We start from the raw sequence: 16,112 nt of genomic DNA on the forward strand, positions 1-16,112 counted from the left end.
CGGGGTCCACGACCATTAAAATATTCTTTTCACAAATGAGATATTTTCACTGTTGAAGAAGTTTTTAATAAGCAAAATGCTAAACTAATAATGCTAAAACTTCTAAAGACCCAAAAAACGTTATTCCAAGAGTTCAGCGTGGCCACCATGCAGCCTCCGTAGTGGTATGGTGGGCGAGTGTTTTGTACAGGTGTTACATGGCTTCATTTCTGCAAGGGTTAAAACCGGGGCAAAAGTGTTCCAGGAGAATGTCTTAGAAGTCGTGATGGAGCAGTTAAGCAGTACTGTCTACAATGGAGAGCGAGCAAGATTCCGTTCCTGCTCATAAGGCTAAAACCACCCAGCAGTGGCTAAAAAACAATATTCCCGGGTTTATAGCCATAGCTACAGTTTGGGATTAGAATTGTTGAATATGGCGTGTCGAAAACTTCAAAGAAATTTGGAGAGTCTCAAACAATATTTGATTCGAGCAGCGAAGTCAATATCTAATTATGAAAACCGCGAGTGCCGCAATAGCTGAATGGCCTAATCGTTCGAAGGCTTGTGTAAAAGCAAATGATAACCATTTTTTTTAAATATTTACATTATTAAATAAAACAAACTTCTTTAAAAAAGTATTATAATTTCATATCTATAACGGACTTAACTTACAACAGAACTTATGGCAGAACTTAGTAGCAGCATATTTTGTGATTGAAAGAAGTTCATATGTTTTTTTTAATCTCGTAAAATTTAAAGTAGTAAGGAATTAAGGAAAGTAGCAGTAGCAACAAAAGCAGAAACATTTAGAATTTTCCTTATTTGACAATTGGTTAGTCAGTGTTGCTTTTTTGCTATGAAAAAGGGATTTCCCCGCCTCTATATCATATGCTTCGTAAGAAATTACAAATCCCGGGATTGTAAGCTAATACTAAAAAATACCGAAATACCCTGATTACAGAACTGCATCCCTTGTAGGTATGTATATTATGAAATCCGATTTCTATAGTGCCTCATTGAGTACCACTAACTGATTCTTCTAGTGTCTGATCAGTTGCGACTTCGGCTAACACAAGCAAATACTGGTCCGAATTAAGGCGTATTTTTTCAATGTTTTTGTTTGGAAGTCCTAGCAGAGATAGTACTGCTAGCATCCAAAGTCATTAACAAATACTTTATACTAGTAATTTTAAGCTTAAGAGCATCCTCCAATCAAATACCAGTCAGACAAAACCGAGCAAATCTTTCTTTTCTGCGAATAGTGCACTTAGAACACGATTATCGAACTAAAAACGCAAAAGTTTGATTATTTAATGGACTTCATGCCAAGGCGCGGCGTTCTAAAATCAGAGATCTTCCAATGTTTTGACTTCATTATCAACACACAAAAAGTCAGCAATGAAAAAGCTCTGGTATCACTCCAAAATACGCACAATACTTTCGCTCTCTACTGTTGCTACCGTAGGAAAGATGATTTATAGAACGAATTCGATATCCAATCCGATCTTTTCTAAGTCTAGAGAACGATACTGAGAAGCTTAAATGTATAAGAAGGTAATATCTTCATAAGTTTATTTACATATTTAAATAATTCCGTATATAAAAATGTAAATTTTTCACGAGATTATGAAATTAACGAAGCTGCTTGTTCTGAATATTTGAAACATAGTAATTAAGGTGAACCATTTCATTGAGAACAGGATATGCAACTAAGCCTGAAAATTTCGTTAATTAACATTTTTGTGCAAAACTGGCTCGTCATCGATTCCCTACACTTTTATGCCACCTCCGAATGGCAGATGGTCTTTTAGGAGGAGATTTTTCATGAGAGAAATGCATTCGGAGGTTTGCCATTGTCTGCCAGGCCTTTTCAAGAGGCGCTTAGTTGTTCGACAGATGTTTTCTTTCCTAAATCCACAGTGTTTGGATACCCACATAAGTTCAAGTTTATTATATTTCTGGACAGTTTTTAAAGGGGCTAACGTTCCGCAAGGCATTAAGGCAGCACTAGGAATGGAGGAAATCAAAAAAACAATAAGATCTTGATAAAAGATCAGACCAGGCCAATGATGCTATGTAAAAATTTACTCTAGTAGCTCTGCCACTCATATCAAGTCCTTTATTTACGTCAAAAATGGCTTTGCGGAAATTCTATAAAATACTCCTTCAGAAATTGAAAAGGATTGAGAAGCAAAAAGCCTCTATTCAAGTTTAAATGTAGAGTAGTGTAGTATATCCGCGATGTCTGAATTTGGTATCCCCGCAAAACTAATACGGCTATGTAAGATGACGTTGCTCAACACCAACAGCGCCGTCAGAATTGGAAAGGACCTCTCCGAGCCGTTTGATACCAAACGAGGTTTCAGACAGGGTGACTCCCTGTCGTGTGACTTCTTTAACCTGATGTTGGAGAGCATCGTGCGAGCCGCAGAACTTAATCGCTCAGGCACAATTTTTTATAAGAGCGTACAATTGCTGGCGTATGCCGATGATATTGACATCATCGGCCTTAACAACCGCGCTGTTAGTTCTGCCTTCTCCAAACTGGATAAAGAGGCAAAGCGAATGGGTCTGGTGGTGAACGAGGACAAAACGAAGTACCTCCTGTCTTCAAACAAACAGTCGGCGCACTCGCGTATCGGCACCCACGTCACTGTTGACAGTTATAATTTTGAGGTTGTAAAAGACTTCGTCTATTTGGGAACCAACATTAACACCGATAACAATGTCAGCCTTGAAATCCAACGTAGAATCTCTCTTGCCAACAAGTGTTACTTTGGACTAAGTAGGCAATTGAGTAGTAAAGTCCTCTCTCGACGAACAAAACTAACACTCTACAAGACTCTCATCATGCCCGTCCTAACGTATGGCGCAGAAGCTTGGACGATGACAACATCCGATGAAGCGACGCTTGGAGTGTTCGAGAGAAAGATTCTGCGTAAGATTTTTGGACCTTTGCACGTTGGCAACAGCGAATATCGCAGACGATGGAACGATGAGCTGTATGAGCTTTACGACGACATAGACATAGCGCAGCGAATAAAGATCCAGCGGCTTCGTTGGCTGGGTCATGTCGTCCGAATGGATACAAACGCTCCGGCTTTGAAAGTATTCGATGCGGTACCAGCTGGTGGTAGCAGAGGAAGAGGAAGGCCTCCTCTGCGTTGGAAAGATCAGGTGGAGAAGGACTTGGCTTCACTTGGTGTGTCCAACTGGCGCCGGTTAGCACGAGAAAGAAACGACTGGCGCGCTTTGTTAAACTCGGCCAAAATCGCGTAAGCGGTTATAGCGCCAATTAAGAAGAAGAAGTGTAGTATATCTACAAGTTCTTGTGGTTACAAAACACACTAAATACAATATAATATATTATAACAAGCCATTTAAAAAAAAAGTTAAAAACTATAAATGGCTTAAAAATTGCAATACTTTTTTTTTTAATTTATTTTTACTCCTCCTCCTTCAAAAAAAATTGCTGGAAGACTCCTCTAAGGTAAGTAATTTTCAATACTCAATGATAAATATGACGTGAGATAAGATTTTAAAGAAAACTTGTGATTCTAAGAAAACGCATTACAAACGTCAAAACTGAAACTCGAAATTGTGCAGGAGCAAAATCTTTTTTAATATAATATTAATAACTAGTAACTCTGACAATCATTTGGTAAAGTTTAAATGAAATCGACGACATAAATTTTTGTACTTGATCGACCTGGTAAATTTTGCCGCATACCTTTCTGATCTTGATCTTGTTTTTGCTAAGTTGTCGCCATGTTGTAGCTCTCTTCTTGCCATCTAACCTACCTACCTACCTACGTTGAAAAATATGTACTGCTGTTAGACCTTTGTCATCACACTTTGATACATTTCTCCGAGGTTAGGTTGACCTGGCTGGCTGAAAGCCATCACATAGACCTATTGATCCTTACTGTTACCAGATGGAGCTAGACCCTTACGTTTCTTTGTAGTAGACATATTGTAACACGTCTGCGTCTTTTGCGAATCTAAGTATACTTTGGAGCTCTATCCCCGAGAGGTACTCTAACTTCTCATATTGTAAAGCTCCTAACCATTTTAATCTGGTTCTAGCCAATGCAGGGCAGGAATATAGAAGGTGTTCTAGCGCTTCCCTCCCTTCTAGTTCATTGCAAAATCTGCAGCAATCGTTGTTTGTAATTCCTATCTTGTATGCGTGCGCCGCTAGCAAATTGTGGCCTGTCAGCATACCTACAATAGTTCTGCTTTCTTTTCTAGACAGAGCTAGTACGAATCGGACGTATTTATCTGCACTCTGTGTGCACATGATTTTCGAGGTTTTGCAAGTGGTTATATTATTCCACCTCTTATCTATCCGTATCTATCTATCTGTCCACAGCGATGTCTTCGTATACCGTATTTAAAGGTTTCAGTATGTCGTTTTCCTATACGAATTGTCTGTAAATAGTGCTTTTGGTAATCTCATCTACAATTTAGTTTCCTGCAATGCCCTTATGTCCGGGTACCCAATAGATAGATAGATACATTTCTCCGAAGCCAGTTTAAATAAAATATATCCTTTTATATATATTTAGGAGCGAGCGCAAACAATTATTTTCAGAGCGGTTTAAAATATAATAATTTTTGATGATATATAATTGGCGCGTACACCCTTTTTGGGTGTTTGGCCGAGCTCCTCCTCCTGTTTGTGGTGTGCGTCTTGATGTTGTTCCTCAAATGGAGGGACCTTCAGTTTCAAGCCGACTCCGAACGGCAGATATTTTTATGAGGAGCTTATTCATGGCAGAAATACACTCGGAGGTTTGCCATTGCCTGCCGAGGGCAACACATGTGTTTAGTGTTTCCAATATTTCTCTGTTTCAAATAAATTCCAGCACTTAAGTATGAAAAAATTAGAAATATTTCTTTAATATTTCGCTCTTTCTTCTATGTTACATTTGATCGGCTTCGTTTCTTTTTTGTCTTGTATTCAATATTTCTTCATTCTTAGCTTCTATATCTCTGCCGATGTTAAGTTAATCATCGCTCCCTAATTTCATTACGTAAATACGTTTTAGTTATCTTGAACGCTAAGAAGGAGCGAACTCTGGGAACAATTGTCCCAGGGCGTGTTACACCTATGTATCTGCATGAATCGATATATATTTAGAGGTAGGGATTAATTGCAAATAATAAAGAAGCATAATATTACGAAAAATACTAGCACCGAAACAGTAAAATAGTTAATAGCACAGCATTTAAGTTTGAAATGTAGAAAATTACCTTTGGCAGATTTTGCTTTCGGCTGCAAAGCCTTCAGTGGATCCAAAGATTTCATTTAGCCACTTTGTTTCCAAAATATGTGCAATTTGTTCAGTGAGAAATTTTGTGTACAGCTCCTTTTAATACATGGCCAAAGAGGGACAGAAAACAGATTTTCGGCAATAGCCTTCAGGCTCCTCTTCGTTTATGTAATTTGAAGTCCCACTAGGAATCATAAATAACATATTAATTTTTTTTACTATTTCAGTTGCCGAGACGAAAATTTTCTGAAATGGTTCTCTTCGTTCGTTGTCAAATGCAACGACATCTTTTTCAAATCGCAATCTTCTTTTTGTAGAGAAACTTACTCTTACGCACTTCGTTAAGCTGAAAATCGGTTTCAGTACAATCAAACCAACGATGCTTGGAGCTACTCGAATCCGATGAGGGTAAAGCGTATGGCTGAATACCATCGCACTTTGCTGTCATCGCGTCTAACTCAGTCAATGCTAAGCAGTTTTTACAGAGTAAAGTCTCGATTTGTGCAACTAACTAATAGAAAGAAAATTTCTCCAAAGATACCCAACTGGGTTCGCTTCTGTATATGTTCATCCTCGACACACATCTACGTCTATATTTGAGCCAAATCAATATTTTACAGTTCATGTATAAGTAAGGATCATAATACAATTTAGTTCTGCATTCATAAAAAGTTTTGCAGTTCAATCATCATATAGAATGTCGTCGAGAACAAATAAATTTTAATTAGGCAATTCACAAGGTGCCTCACATTCCCATTTCACAACATTTGTCACAATGTTGTTGCTATTTCGTATAAAATACGCTCAGTGTTTGAAATAATAAAAGAAAAAACTCATTTTTTCAATCAAAACAAATTAAATCCACTTCACAATGAAACAAATAAAGACATTTAATCGCATGAAAACAAACAGTTCAAGTTTCTAAAATTATTTTGCCGTGAAAATTTGTGTTAGATACATATATACGCGTACTATATACAGGGTTGTTCTGAAATCCTATGAATTGAAAACTATCAGAATTGAAAATCGATTCCGATTTCATTTCGTGTTGCAGGTTATGATCTTTTTGAACATAAACAAAATCGATTGTCGAAACCGCTGATCTTTACTTACTTTTGCAACAAAATTTAAAATTCTCATATTTTAATCAAACGAAAAGTTCACGAGTGCCGCAATAGTAGCTTGTTTCCTAATGGCGCAAGGAATTTCCGAATTCGATACATATATTAAGGGGCAACAGATACATATATAATATTAGTTGTGCCGGAATCAGTGTAAGTATATTTTTGCTTGTTTTCAACTAATGAACACGTCGCAGATAATAAAGAATCTTTCGTTCTACAATACTCATAGTTCTAGATTTAATAAAAAGTGAGGTGTGCCAATCGTGCATTCCTCCAGTACTTCACCTGGCAGCAACTGATTCTAACAAAGATGATAGCCATTTTGGAGCTTCGAATTTTCTGTTGGAAGATGATTTGGTTCTTGGATTCCAGTGAAAAATCGCAGAACAGAGACTATATGTACAACAAATATAAAATTCCAAGATCATTACGAGGTACATAAATGTGGTATATGTAAAATTATTTTGCCCCAAGTTGCAAGTAAATATTAATTTGCTATATCTCGACTTGGTTCCATAAATTCCAAACAAATTCTCTTTTGAGAATATTAAATTTATTACCAGAGGAAAATGTTAAAAAGATGTTTTAGTTGTAAACTTTAATTGTTTTATTTAATAATGTATGTATATATGTATATAACCACAATTACTGAAAAATGGGATTTTGGCATTGAGAGATTTAAGGCAGATTAAAGAAATCGGGCACCAGTCCGCTTTAATGGCATGAGCTAAGGAAATTTTACCTTAAAATTGTTTTCACTACACTTTTCTTTAATTCTCACAGGTTTTTATGGGAATATAATAGTTAAAAAAATCGGCAGTGTATCTTTTTGACCTTTCTTCAGACTTCATTGAGAACTATTTTATTATCACTACAAAAAGCGTGAATTTCTTTTAAATTTTGTGTGAAATTATCGGGCTATAGGTATTACCGGCAAAACATGATTGGAAGTTAAGGAATACATTTTTATATTTTAAAAATCTTTCTTTTAAATTGCGAATGAACGAATCTAGTAATGGTATATATGTTTAGTGATATACAATAATGTGTTTCAGAAATCGTAATCCTGACGTTTTTCGAAATAAAGTAACTTCCCAGCGTTATTGTATCATTTCTAAATTAATTTCCGGCATTATTTGTTAAAAATGAAAGCATTACATCGCACCTGCGCATCATTATTGTTGGTGTAAAAGTACGAGGCAAACTGCATAGTTTTCAGTTTCAGTTCCAGTTAATCTCCAAAACCCTCGCCACCCTTGGCTGCATGCATGTTCGAAGCCAGAAGCCAATAACAAGGCCATAGAAAATTAGATTGAGGTAATGTGCTACTGCAGAACGAGACGAAGCAGCCATTTGCATGCATTCACGTTCCATAGGTAATGGAAAAGTTGAATTAATTTTTAAAAATATAGTTGTATGTGGAACACCCTGTGCATAAGAAATGCGATAGGACTGTCGTTACACTCTTCATAACTTGACACATACAGTCTATCTAATGGAAACGTGACCGGCAAAATTCACAATTAGAGTTCCAGTGCAGTGCTACTATGCACACACACAAAGGTCCAAAAATGTCACGTGCATCTGTAGCAAAAGATTAGCACATCCCGAAGACGTTCATAAATAAATGGGTGCAATGGTGTACGGAAATTAAAACCTTCACCCGAAGAGGTCCAAAACGGAGCATCACTCCAAAGCAACATCAGAAGATGATTGATTTGTTTGTGACAAAGCCGAACTTATGGTTGCCTGAAGATGTATCAGTTTTAAGCAAAAGTGGGTTTTAAGTATCCAAGACAAAATTTGGAAAAGACCTCAAATTATGGAACAATTGAAAAAACCGCTGCTCTCAATATCACATATTGAAAAAAAATTGGGAACTGGATTGGGCAAACATAGTATTTACGGATGAATCTTCTTTTGGGGCGAATAGTTGCCTATGTCGGTCTTGAGAACACTATTGATAATCGACAACTTCAACGAACTGCTAAATATCTGCTGCTTTTCCGAAAAAGAGTTTGTCCGTTTTTGGGTTTACCGTCAATTTGAATGTACTTTTTGATAAATAAAATTTGCCAAAAAGCATTGTGATCGTCAGCTGCGAACATGTTTGGAAGAAGATGCTGCGAAAATGAAGGCATATGTTAATTAATTAAATATTTATATACATATAGATTAGGCCGGGTCGATTTGTGGGGAGGCAAAAAAATCGCCCATTGCTCTGTGAAAATCATATTCTAGGGATCAAAATAAGAAACTTTGCCGAAGGAACCATACCTCTAAAACGAATTCTGATGTCCCCCAATTTGGGTCGAACTTTTTAGTTTCTTTTCTCATGTAAAGGCCAAAAATGGTGATATTTTGAAATTATTGTATGGGGAACCCCCCAGGGGAGTTCCAGGGGAAGTGCGACTGGCATGGGGGGGGGGGGGGGAGTTAGTGGGGGTCGGTCATACATTTGGACTCGATTGGAGCACTCTAAATGGGTCAAAGTGGGATTTTTCGTTCGACCCAAATTGTGGGACATCAGAATTCGTTTTAGAGGTATGGTTTCTTCGGCAAAGTTTCTTATTTTGATCTCTAGAATACGGTTTTCACAGAGGAATTAGCGATTTTTAAATCGACCCGCCCTAATATATGTAGATATTTATATTATCATTTCAGTATTTACTATTAGATATTCGGTCGCTGTAGCCATACAATTTAGTTAAATCTATTTATTTAGTAAGTTCTTATTTATTAATATAATTTAAATGTAATATTAATTTTATGTTAAATAAATTTAACTAATATAAATATAATTATTTTTTATTCAATTATTAAATAAATATAATTAATTATTTACATCTTTAATTGATCATTAAATTGAATGAAAATATTAGAAATAAAATATGCTGTTTTCATTTAATTTTTTTAATGAAAAAGAGTAAATTTGATTAGGGTATTTTACAAGAAGACAACGTTCCCAAGCATCCAACCAAATGTGTGTAGAGTGGAAACAGCGAAATGCGATTGAAATATTGGATTGACCTTTACAGTCGCCTGATGCGAACTGGAACCGCTTACCTCCACAACTTACGCAGAAATGAACACAAAGTATGACTCGAAGATGTGAAGCCACTATAGCTAATGGTGGTGACTATAGATTTTATGGAATATACTGCACTGTAATACTGTATGTATAGATATATACCCGTATGCATATGCATACATTAGCAATGCATGTCATATATCTTCTTTTTTATGCAATGCAAATCTTTTTCTTGTATTTCATTCTGTTTGTCAAATATACATATATATTTATGTATGTACTTACACATACAGATACATACTGACAATCTGTCCCACACATTCTAAACTTTGGTCATAAATTTTTGAGGATGTTTGATCCAAATCAATTTTGTACACTTTCAGAATAATATTTACACATTTTTGTGGGTTTTTTGCTTAGCCTCTACTTAAGCTTCTTTTGGTTGTCAACATTCAATAGCCACCACAGCTAAAATGCAAAGTTAAATAAAAAGAACACAGTTTTCAAACAAATTCAGCGGTTAAAGAGTCCGATTTATTAAAACGCTCCTCATGCACTTCGGCATGCCTTAAATGGCGAGCCATAAAGCTGAAAATGAATATCAATTACTTGTCATCAATGACAAAATAAACGTCTTGAGTATAAATGCTGTCCACCGAAGCGGGTAGATGACAATCAGTCTTCAGCTTTTGTTTCATACGGACAGAACAAATTTACTCAAAAAATGGCCATTAAGGTTTGTTAATTAAGGATTAAGATATTTTATTAAAAGTGTCTCGCGGACGTTTTGGAATATATTTATATATTTTTTTATTAAATAAGTGTTAAAAAGTGAAATTAATTGTTTTTTTATATTTCTGCCTCTGAAAATTTTAGTTAGTGATCGCTCTCGCTCTCTTCGCTGTGGTGAAGGCTGGTGTTATCGTACCCGCTGCTGCTCCCGTTGCTGTTGCCCCCGCCGCCGTTGCTGTGGAGGAATACGATCCTCACCCACAGTACAAATATGGCTACGATGTACAAGACGCTCTGTCTGGTGATTCCAAAGGTCACGTGGAGGAACGTGATGGTGATGTTGTGCGTGGTGAATACTCTTTGATCGATTCTGACGGTTTCAGACGTGTTGTCACCTACACTGCCGACCCCATTAATGGCTTCAATGCTGTAGTGCGTCGTGAACCTTTGGTTGCCCCAGTTGTTGCTGCTGCTCCTGTGGTAAAAGCTGCCCCAGTTGTTGCAGCACCTGTTGTTAGAGCCGCCCCATTGGCCGCTGCCGCTCCAATTGCGCCCGCTTTTACCTACAGCCGCCTGTAAAATGTTGAGCCATTCATATTAATATTATTTGTTACTTGGATTAATTAGATACAATACAAAAATAAATGTGATCTGTAATTTTAAATGTGAATTGCAGTGTCTATACTTTCAACATCATCGAAACTTAAACACGAGTAAGTCTAACCATTTCCAAAGGACTACGGTGTATAACAAAATGAAGAATTCTTCACGAAAATAATTTTCATTTCTGTTCAAACATACATACGAGTACATTATTAATTTCCATTATGTTTTTTAAACAATGAAAACGGTTCATGTCAAGTGATCCAAGTGTGGCCTATGTATAATAAGACGTAAACTGCATGATAAAAATATAGTAAGACAGAGTCTCTGAGAAATACTTTCAGCATTTTTGATGCTTGCAAACCATTTAGTCTCACGCTTCCATTTCTTTTGCTTGTTTTGGTTTTGTGTTTTCATTCAAATAAATCGAAAATATTTTTATAAAAATGTAACTCTTCTATATCGTAAAAGTAAATATCAGAAGGAACGTGATAATATCTATATTTTCAGTATTTGAATTTTAATTTCATGTATTTATAATTATGAAAATGATTGAAAGTTGATCGTAAGTACCACCGAATTCTTTCGCCACATCTTTACTGCAAAGACCAGTGGATTGTTGCTAAAAAGTCTCGTACATCTAACAACGTAAAGAATGTTCAACATCGAAAAGCTGCAATCACAACATAAAACCAGAAGACTTTCCACTCGACTCTCACTTCTGCTCTCAGATAGTACTGCCCAACAATCCGGCATGCACGAGCAATGGAAGAAGAAATCAGATTCCGGCGAGCCCGAAAAAACAGTTGGGACTCCGAGGAATGTCATGCTGCCGCAGAAAGAAAAGATGCTGCCTATAGAGCCACGCTGCGATCGGGCGCAACGCGAGCCATGTGGGATCGCTACCGAGAGCTAAGAAAGGAAACACGTCTCGTATTATCCGAAAGAAAAATCGAGAGGCCGAAATGCGTGAGTGCAAGGAGCTTGAGATGCTGGCCAATAGGAACAATGCCCAAAATTTTACCAGAAATTTCGGCGGCTTACAGAAGATTTAAAGACCGGGGCGTTTTCCTGTAAGAACAAAGATGGCGATCTGGTGAATGACATCCAGAGCATACTTAAATTATGGAGTGAACAGTTCTCGAACCTGTTAAATAGTAACAGCTGCGCATGTCACAGAAAATGTGAAGATCCCGATACCCCAATCGTCGGCGACGGAATTGTCGTTCCGCTATCCGACCATGACGAGGTGAGAATAGCGATAACGCGGCTAAAGAACAACAAAGCCGCGGGTGCCGACGGACTGCCGGCTGAGCTATTCAAATATGGCAGCGAGGAGCTGGTAAGGTGCATGCATCAGCTTCTTTGCGGAGAGGAGAATCGACACACACCATCTTTCGTCGACTTCAAAGCTGCATTCGACAGTACAAAAGGAGTTACCTACATGCCGCGATGTCTGAGCTTAGTATCTATCCCCACAAAACTAATACGGCAATGCAAAAGGGCCTTGCTCAATACTAGCAGCGCCGTCAGAAGGACCTCTCCGATGACTCGCTGTCAGGTGACTTCTTTAATCTGATGTTGGAAAGGATCGTACGAGCCGCAGAACTTAATCGCTCCGCACAATATTTTATAAAAGCGTACAATTGTTGTCTTATGCCGATGACATTGACATCATCGGCCTTAATAACCACGCTGTTAGTTCTGCCTTTTCCAAACTGGATAAGGAAGCAAAGCGAATGGGTCTGGTAGTGGACGAGGACAAAACGGAGTACCTCCTGTCATCAAACAAACAGTCGGCGCATTCGCGTATTGGCACCCACGTCACTGTTGACAGTTATGGTTTCGAGGTTGTTTAGGCCGTTTATTTAGGAACCAGCATTAAACTCGATAACAATGTCAGCCAGGAAATCCAACGTAGAACCTCTCTTGCCAGCAAATGCTACTTTGGACTAAGTAGGCAAATTAGTAGTAAAGTCCTCTCTCGTCAAACAAAACTAACACTCTACAAGGCTCTCATCATGCCCGTCCTAACGTATGGCACAGAAACGTGGGCAATGACAACATCCGATGAAGCAACGCTTGGAGTGTTCGAGAGAAAGATTATGCGGAAGATTTTTGGACCTTTGCACGTTGGTGACGGCGAATATCGCAGGCGATGGAATAATGAGCTGTATGAACTTTACGACGGCATAGACATTGCGCAACGAATAAAAAGCCAACGGTTACGTTGGCTGGGTCACGTCGTCCGAATGGATGAACACGCTCTGGCTCTGAAACTATTCGATGCAGTACCAGCTGGTGGTAGCAGAGGAAGAGGAAGGCCTCGTATGCGTTGGAAAGATCAGGTAGAGAAAGACTTGGCTTCCCATAGTGTGTCCAACTGGCGCCGGTTAGCATAAGAAAGAAGCGCCTGGCGCGCTTTGTTAAACTAGGCCAAAATCGTGTAAGCGGTTATTGCGCTAATTAAGAAGAAGAAAAAGTCTCGTTGATTTTTTATAATTGTTTTTTTGAAGCTATTGCGCAAATATATAAAAACAGTTCCTGCATTCGTGAATGATTTCAAAATTGGTAAAAACGTTGATGTGCTATAATTTTGTCCAGGGGTGTACATACATATACTCGTACATATATAACTAATGCGTAAAATATTGAAAAGTTGCCTCGGGATATGTAACTCTGTTACTACACCTATCTACATTTTTCGTGCTAATTTGACACGGCTGGTTTGTTGCTGGTATTGAACCCGGCCTGATGGAGCAGTTTACTCTCTAGTTTTGTAATGTTTGTTTTTGCATACCAATGACACTAATCTTACTTTGAAAACATTACGTACTCAACTCGTATCAGTATTCATTATGTAGGCGAAATTGGTATGAAAAAATGCAATACAATGACTGCCAATTATGATGAATTATATTTGAATTTTGAACACTTAAGCAAATGCAAATCTTAAAGGGTAAGAAAAAAGAGAATGAAAAGAAAAGTATTCAAAATTTACATTGTAAGCCTGTTTGCGTGCCAACGCTGGTATATAAATTGCAAAATTTTGAACAGTAAATTATTCAGCATCCCAACTCCTTTCCATCCAGCAGCCGCATATTGAACTAATAAACTCAAGCAAAATGGCATACAAGGTAAGTGGCTCAATAAAAATTTTAGTAAAAAGAATACTTCCAAACATTATTATGGATTTTCTCTACAATGCTGTAGTTCGTAGCAATACTCGCTTTCGCGTCGTTGGCCAGCGGTGGCGTCATCCCAGTTCATGATGTTTATCATCACGCCCCTGTTGTGCACCAGGCACCAGCCCATTATGCTGTTCCTGCTCCAGCGTACGCACCAGCTGCTCACGGGCCTGTTGCTGTTGTTCACGCTCATCCTCAGCCTGTTCTTGCCAAGCAAAATGATGAATATGACCCACATCCACAATACAAATATGGTTATGATGTGCAGGACGCACTCTCTGGCGATTCCAAGAGTCAAACTGAGGAACGCGATGGTGATGTAGTTCGCGGTGAATATTCCTTGGTAGATGCTGACGGTTTCAAACGAGTTGTTCAATATACCGCCGATCCAGAGAATGGTTTCAATGCTGTTGTCAATCGCGTCCCCTTGGAGCAGTTGAAGACTGTGGTGAAATCCGTTCCGGTAGCATACGCCCAGCCTGCTCCAGCCATTGTTAAGGAGTATGCTGCTTCAATTTCATATCATCATTAAGTTGTAAGCACTCCGCTATGCAAGAGTGTATTGTTATCAGTTGAAAAAATTGTTGAATAGTTTTCGAAAAAATAAAATAAAATATGTAAGTAAATTTTCGATGAGGCATTTTGAGTCAATAAGTATTACGAGTACGACTAAAACGATGTTCCTAATTACAAAACTTGTACCCAAAAATATATATAAACTTTGATGATTCTCGCAGGTATAATGTGGCGATGCTACTTTCTGCCATTTTGTGACGAACGTTTGTAAGCGAATTTTAATCCTCGACCCATAGTTTCTCTACACGCAAATAAGTTAGTTTGAGAATGACATAAAGGCAGTATTTCATAAACTCGATCCCCACTGCTGACATTATACATTAACAAATTTTTCCTTAAAGCGGTAGCTCCTTGGTACGCAAAAGCAAATCTGGTCATATATTTCTGCCTTGGAAAAGCTTCCCATGAAAGACCTTCGTCACTCAGACTTAGAGACGGATTAAAGCTTCAATTTTGGGACAACACCAAGTTGCACCACTCGACCTGGAGGAGAAGCTTGGCCACTTTTGAAGAATGTTTGCATAAGTCTGCCGTTATAGTTCTCAGACTGCCATCTTAGAACCTCTAAATAGAGGTCTTCAAAACTGATCGTACTTTTCACAGTTAGTTTCATGTTTTTTCCAATTCCTACTTCTTACTTCTCTGTTGAAAGATAAAGGGTGCAAAATAATGTGAATTCATTTATTTGAAATTGCTTTAGTTCAAAAATTTATTTTAGTTTTATTACAATCTTAAATTATATCACAGGAGACAGGAATTGGGAATATAATAAAGTTTTCCATTTAATGTAGTTCTTAAAAGCTTATAAAAAATTAAACAGCCACGATATAGATTATATTCAATAATTAGTTAAGTAATGGTCAGGCCACTTCTACTACGTAATTCAGAATTGGATTAAATTGTTAAAAAGTTATTTACAACAGAGGCTGTAGGGTATTAAGTTTGCTACTTAATGGCCTAAAGTGCTGTATTTTTATATACTCGTATAAAGAAACACACAAGTATTTTTTAACAAAATATACAAGGGATGTAAGAAAAAGTTAAACATTTTATCATAAGTAGCTCACTCAAATTGATCAAAATTATTTCTTTTCCATGGCTCCTTCCTAGTTTCGCAAAACCACCCACTATCGCCACACCCAATTTCGCTAAATCATAACGGGTTTTCCAATAACAGGTGTTATTTTGAATACCTCGCTATTTCGGTAGATGTCACTCTTGAAGCTGTAATTTTTTGATATTTGACAAGTAGAAACTACTCCTTTAAAAAAAATGGAACGATACACGCTAAAACAACGCTAAACTATAAAAATGGTAAAAATTTGGCAGAGACGGTTCGTAAAACTCGAACATTTTTGGGTCATCGTGAAGCACCTTGTCGGACCGCAATACAGAAATTGGTGAAAAAATTCGAGCTCTTGGGACAAGTTAGTGATTTAAAGAATAAAACCCGTGCATGTCGCTCAAGAGCAGCCGAAAATATTGCTGTTGTAGTATAAAGTGTTGAAGAAAACCCAGGTTTGGAATTAGGCATTGGAATTAGGCATTCCACAAACGTCATTACACCGTATTTTGCATAAAGATTTGGGTCTTAAGGCTTATA

At 37.6% G+C, this 16,112-nt stretch overlaps 2 protein-coding genes across 2 annotated transcripts; both read left to right on the forward strand.

Moving 5' to 3' along the window:
- The first annotated feature begins 10,066 nt into the window (after nt 1-10,066).
- On the forward strand, nt 10,067-10,828 carry LOC128858212 (larval cuticle protein A2B-like). The gene is made up of 2 exons (XM_054094288.1): nt 10,067-10,146; nt 10,287-10,828. The coding sequence occupies exons 1-2, from the start codon at nt 10,135-10,137 to the stop codon at nt 10,719-10,721; spliced, it is 447 nt and encodes a 148-aa protein (XP_053950263.1). The 5' UTR covers nt 10,067-10,134; the 3' UTR covers nt 10,722-10,828.
- A 2,991-nt stretch (nt 10,829-13,819) lies between these two features.
- LOC128858218 (larval cuticle protein A2B-like) lies at nt 13,820-14,548 on the forward strand. Its single transcript, XM_054094297.1, has 2 exons — nt 13,820-13,882; nt 13,959-14,548. Exons 1-2 carry the CDS (start codon nt 13,871-13,873, stop codon nt 14,463-14,465), a joined length of 519 nt encoding a protein of 172 aa, XP_053950272.1. The 5' UTR covers nt 13,820-13,870; the 3' UTR covers nt 14,466-14,548.
- Nucleotides 14,549-16,112: the final 1,564 nt, after the last annotated feature.

Source organism: Anastrepha ludens, chromosome 2 (genome assembly GCF_028408465.1).
Source record: "Anastrepha ludens isolate Willacy chromosome 2, idAnaLude1.1, whole genome shotgun sequence".
Taxonomy (NCBI): Eukaryota; Metazoa; Arthropoda; class Insecta; order Diptera; family Tephritidae; genus Anastrepha; species Anastrepha ludens.